This window comes from Artemia franciscana, chromosome 7 (genome assembly GCF_032884065.1).
Source record: "Artemia franciscana chromosome 7, ASM3288406v1, whole genome shotgun sequence".
Lineage (NCBI taxonomy): Eukaryota > Metazoa > Arthropoda > Branchiopoda > Anostraca > Artemiidae > Artemia > Artemia franciscana.
In genome coordinates this window covers 7115873-7121762 of record NC_088869.1, presented here as the reverse complement: position 1 = coordinate 7121762, position 5890 = coordinate 7115873, and the positions used below count along the sequence as shown (strand labels likewise).

Here is a 5890-nt window from a genome sequence, read left to right as displayed (position 1 = left end):
CATACTTGTTTAATATTGATTTCAGTGCCCTACGAATAACAATTTTCCTGTATTTAAATTCGTTTATGAATAAAAATTAAAAGGTGTCTCTTTTTTTCTCTTTAGATTTCTTCTTCTACGTATAGGTAGATGTCGAGAACAACTAATGGCGGCAGATCAACTGAATTCACTGTATATTGATCTTGATGTGCAAACTCAGGGTCATATTTTCTACAATACACTGTAATTTCACTCTATTGTATCTCTTTGTGAAGTCAATAATACTATTATCTTTTATATTGTAAAATTTACGAGTTTCAATTTGCTTATTTGAAGGAACATCATATACAGCGCTTTCAAATGGAGAATCACTTTCTGTAATAGTCAAATAAGAAACAGTAGGTTTATAATCATAGTAGCCATTGTCTTCACAACGATGACGTAGAAACCAAATTCTCTTGTTATTCCAACAGTTGAAGCGCATACCTTATTTTTCCTCCCAAAACAATTTAAAACCACGCCGAAACCAGTCTTTTAGAAATAAACTAAAATTTCGTTTAAGGTTCTTTCCAATCATACCAAAGTAGATATTCTCCTACTGATCACATTTAACATAGTGACAATTGGAGCATAGGAATCCTCTAGTGTGAGAGTCACAAATCTCTTCAAGACAGGAGTTATGTATATGATTTGTACTGCATATCCTCTATGAAATTTACACGGACTGTAAAATCTACACCTTTCATCATGCTCGTCATCAATTGTACAATTCTCACATGATGACCAGGTACCCAGTGTATACATACATAGTGGACATGCATAGAACATTTTTCCAGTGTTGACTCTCTCACCGCCAAAATGAAACGGACTTACGATCGATAGAGGGTTTTTTTCTAGTTCTAATTCAATCGATCGATCGAGAGAGAGAGAGAGAGAGAGAGAGAGAGAGAGAGAAAGAGAGAGAGAGAGAGAGGAGAGAGAGATAGAGAGAGAGAGAGAGAGAGAGAGAGAGAGGGGAGTAATTGAGTAACATCACAATTCAATTGAATGTTTCTGAACAAAATCTTCTAAGTCGTAGATTTATCCATTGTTCTCATGAAAAAAATTACTTTGATAGGGCCTTGATTCATCATTGAAATTTTAAGGTAGTGCTCAAAAGCAAATCCACAATATCATTTTGTTTCAATTAATATGTCAATAAATTTAGTAAATGCGTTTAGACCACAACATAAAAGTTCCATACAATAGTCCAAAAACGGAGAATAATCCTTATAATATCGTCAAGCATTCTTTGAGAAAATATTCCCTTTGAAGAGATAACTCTAGAAAATCATATTCTAGAATCGAATGTTTTTTCAAAATCACAAGATTCTGCATGATTTTTGTTTCTCAAATCCATCGATAAATCCTAGCATTCACACAGTTGACTAAAGACTAACTAAGATTCTTTCTACTTTAAGAATATTTCTAGAATAACGGTAACCTACTAAAAATATCTAACAAGAAAAACATTTTCGATTTAGAAACATTTTTATTACACAATGAAAACCATATATCACTCATTTTCTACTTAATGATTCAACTTATTGTCTTCAATATATTTCACTTTTGCAAAGGCAGCTTGAAGTTTATGTATATGCACTATATAAAGTTTTGCTGCAAAACATAGCTACTGCTCCAGTTTGAATTTGCTCAATGATATCACATATCTTGCATACATATTATCCCATTCAAGGCTTATTCGAGATCCTCCTGTAATTTCTACTGTTACGGTTGTACTCTTGTTTTTGTATAACTGCTGTTACCAGGACCACTATCAACTTCTAATAGTGTAAAAAAATCATTCATTTTTCCCAATATGAATTGTCAAATAGAAACTTGATGACAAATAGTATATTCAAACTGTTCTCTCTCTGATTTCCACTTTCTTACTAGTATAAATAGATTGAAAACCCAGCCCTACATTGGATCTGATTGCTATGACTGGTTTCTAGGCCCTCATAGCTACATGCAAATGAGATTCTCATGGAAGTATGCAAAAGAGATATACCCTAAGTAGTTTCATCTGACATTTAAGTAAGGCAAGCCTCGCGTGTCCTGTCTGTAGTATACGAAAGATTTGGCTCCCAAATAAGGGTTTGTCATCCGTACTGCATACTAGAATACTACTGAAACTTTCAGGGAGTGTTGGTAGTACGGGGAGAGGGCAGAATTTGGATGGGTCAACTGGATTACAATTTTGACTTGGGGGAAGGGAGAGAAGTGTATCGAAAAACATTCTGTGTATCCAGGTTATTAAAATAACATATCTCTGTATTATCTCGGAAACGGCTTAGGAAATGAAGCTAGAACATTCAGTTACTGCTAAAGATGTTGGGGGGATAATACTCACAGAAAGAAAATACTTGCGTGATTTTGGTTCAAGCACAGTATCTTATGCCTATATTTCAGTTTAAACTTGGCGGGAACGTTGGAGGGCTCATCGAATTGGACTCCGAAATATATTACCATATTGCCATTCGTAAACACTGACATGTCAAAGAGCTTAGTATTATTTGAGGAAGGCAAGTGCCATTGTACTTCATTTGAGGAGTTAACATTTCAGAAGAAGGCACAACCTTTAGCAAAAAAATATGGCAAATTCCTCCATCTTTACCGGAAACTGTAACTGAATTTTAAGGGGGGTGGGTAAAGGGGGATATTAACAAAAATCGTGCTTTTTGCCCAATCGTCTGGAAAGGCAGGTAGACCAGAATGAAGTTGGAACACGTCAAATGAAAGGATTTAAAGAAAATCAGAAATCTTCAAAAAATCTTTCTATCTATATGTGGATATAAAAGCGTTTGGACTTGTGCATTATGCGCCACTCAAGTTTACGCTGTGTATAACTCGAGAAAAAACCGGTTGTTTCATTAGTTGCTTCGCTACTTTAGAAACAGCTGTGGGATCTAGGTTTGCATATTAGGGGGGAGGGTAAAGTATAACTAGTCTGCATGCAAAATGTACTAGGTACAAATAGTCTGCATATTATGAAGTGAAAATTGTTTTTTGACTTCAAACTGTCCAAATACTTTACCCTTCCCCTTATATGCAAATATATATACTCGAATTGTATATCCCCCATATAAACTGTCGCTTGTCTTTGTCTCTCGTGCTAAGCTGAAAATAAAATAAGGAAGAAACTGGTTTGTTCTCGAGTTTTACACACTTGAGTTAGTGGTGCATAATATACAATTACTAAAATTCCTTCCCCGTACGGAAATAAAAAAAAACTCAAATAAAAGTCTCAAACTTCGAAAACCTTATTTTCCACGGGGGGGGGGGATTTTCTAAGGGGTATTTTTCGGAGGGATTTCCGGAGGGTAAACGCCTAGAACCATCCCGAATACCCATTGTAATAATCATTCTTTGATTTCACCTTTTCCAAAGTCTTACTGATTGTTTCCCCTTGAAAATGGAGAAGAATGGAGAAGGTAAAGAATCAAGCATTGAATAGATAGGGTGGAGGGAGAGCAATGAGTTTTTAGGACTAGTGGTGACATGTTTTATGTACATTTAAGATTCAACCTAATCAAATCCAATAGTTACATTTGTCTGCAAAAGAAATGTTTCCTTTTCCTCTTTTATTTCCATTCCTCTTTTATCGCCAATCACAGTTTGTGTGAATCACAGTGTGTGTGAATCACAATGTGTGTGAACGACAGTGTGTGAATCACAGTATGTGAATCACAGTATGTGTGAATCACAGTGTGAGTGAATCACAATGTGTGTGAATCACAGTGTGTGAATCACAGTGTGTGTGTGAATCACAGTGATTCACTCTGTAAATTTCCTCAAATAAATGTTTCGCTCTTTCTTTTAGTTTAGAAGTCGTTCTGTGGATCTTTGTCTACCAGAGGATAGTGATGAGTATTTACTTCGTTGGCTTAGGGCCAGAAACTTTGACCTTGACAAAGCAGAAGACATGCTTCGGAAACACATGGATTGGAGGAGAGCTTGGAGAGTAGACGAACTGACTGACGATTGGGAGCCCCCTGAGATTCTCAAGACTTATCATCCTATGGAGTGTATCGGCTTTGATAACTTTGGTCGTCCAGTTTGGTTCGGGCGACATTCCCAATTCGACATTATTGGAGCCATGCAGTGTGTAAACACGCGAGAACTGTTGCGCTATTTTATTTGGATTATAGAACGGAGTCGAAGAATGATGATGAGACAGAGTAAGCTTTTAGGAATGCCAATTACAACACATTTAATTGTATCTGATATGGCGGATTATAGTTTAAAATACGTGACAAATAGAGCAGGTCATGAGTTAGGCATGAAGTTTGCTCAAATGTACGAAGCCAATTATCCAGAGATGCTTGAAAAAGCCATTGTTATTAACACAGCGCCAATACTTCACATTCTGCTAAAAATCGTTCAGCCGTTTTTAAGTGATTATACCGTGTCAAAAATGCAATTCTATGGGTCTAATAGGAAAGAATGGGAGACAGCCTTAAAAGAGCTAATATCAGAAGAAATTCTTCCAAAAAAATGGGGTGGAACAAGAATAGATTCCAAGGGTGATGAATCATGTAGCGAAATTATCGGAATGACAGGGGATATTCCGAAAGAGTATTACCTGAGCAACATGCAACGTGCTGATCTGGAAGGCTACCCAAGTGTGAAAATTGTTAACGGTAAAAATCTTGTTATAACGCGGTCTGTGAAAGAACCAAAATCAGTTTTAAAATGGAAGTTTCACTCAGAGGGCGGTGATATAGCATTTGGTATAAGAAAAAGAGAACCCCAAGGTGGGGCGAAGGAAGTGTTGGCTAAAACCCGAATTATGGCAAATAACTATATAGCAGAAGGACAAATACCTGTTGATAAAGGAGATTACAATATTGAATTTGATAATTCTTATAGTTATTTTACGTCGAAAATGGTTACTTTTTCCGTGGAAGTTGAGCCGATAGACAGTGATTCTGTGTTCCCTTAATGCGTTAGAAAGTACTTTGTTTCGTTATTGATCTTTTGGAGCATCAGAAACGCCGTAGAGTGTATTGTAACTAAATAAATTATAAGCTTCTTAGTTCATCTTGTAGAGATAAGTACGCTCTAGTCGATTCCAATAGAAAACTTGGTTGACACAACTTAACATTTTCTGGCATTTTCATTTTTTTACGAGGTTGGGCAGTATGATGGTGATCACCTTAACGTTAGACCTGATGCAATCTTTGAGTTATATGCAGTTTCCTTTAAAATAAGCCCTTAAGCAGCTCTCTATGATATTCTAGTGCCCCGCTACCAGGGGAGTGGAAAGAGGGGACAAATCAGTGCTACCCGTACAAAAAAGTGATTTTCCTTGTTGTTTCAAGCTAGGGGGCTGTAATTCTCCTGAATAAGGTTTTCAGTCACGGCGATTCCATTGGTGTACTTTTTGTTTCCATCCGACGCCATTTGTTAGGGTTTCAGGCTATTTTTTGAAATTACCATCAATTTGTTTTCGAAAATGCATTTTACTATTAATTGCCTACTAATTGAGGTAGCAGTTACCATTTCAGAATCAGCTGCAAATGTCAATTTTTCTCACTAGCCAACTATTTTAACGTGTTTTATTAATCTTTGGTTACTATGGGTCGTTGTTCGTCCTTCACTAGATCAGTTACATATAACCATGATTTAAGACTTGGTTTAGATACCTTCAATAACCTTAATCTCACTACGTTCGTTTAGGGTCATATGGATAAGTTCAATGTAAAGTTCATAATGTTCCATAAGTATCCAAAATTTTCTTAAACTACCAGGGTGTCGGCATTTTGATCATGAAGTAAATATTCCAGCTTCGCCAGCGAAACCGCTGTAAAACCTGCGAAACCTGCCAGAGAATCCATCTGTAAATTTCGCTTTTTATGATACTTGGTAT

The 5890-nt window shown here is 36.4% G+C and overlaps 1 protein-coding gene across 1 annotated transcript; it reads left to right on the top strand.

Moving 5' to 3' along the window:
- Nucleotides 1-3841: 3841 nt before the first annotated feature.
- On the top strand, nucleotides 3842-5056 carry LOC136028784 (SEC14-like protein 2; the record flags this gene model as incomplete). The annotated part of the gene is given in 1 exon segment (XM_065706687.1): nucleotides 3842-5056. A coding segment is annotated over 1 exon segment (1122 nt), but the record flags the coding sequence as incomplete, so codon positions are not given.
- Between the last annotated feature and the right edge of the window lie 834 nt (nucleotides 5057-5890).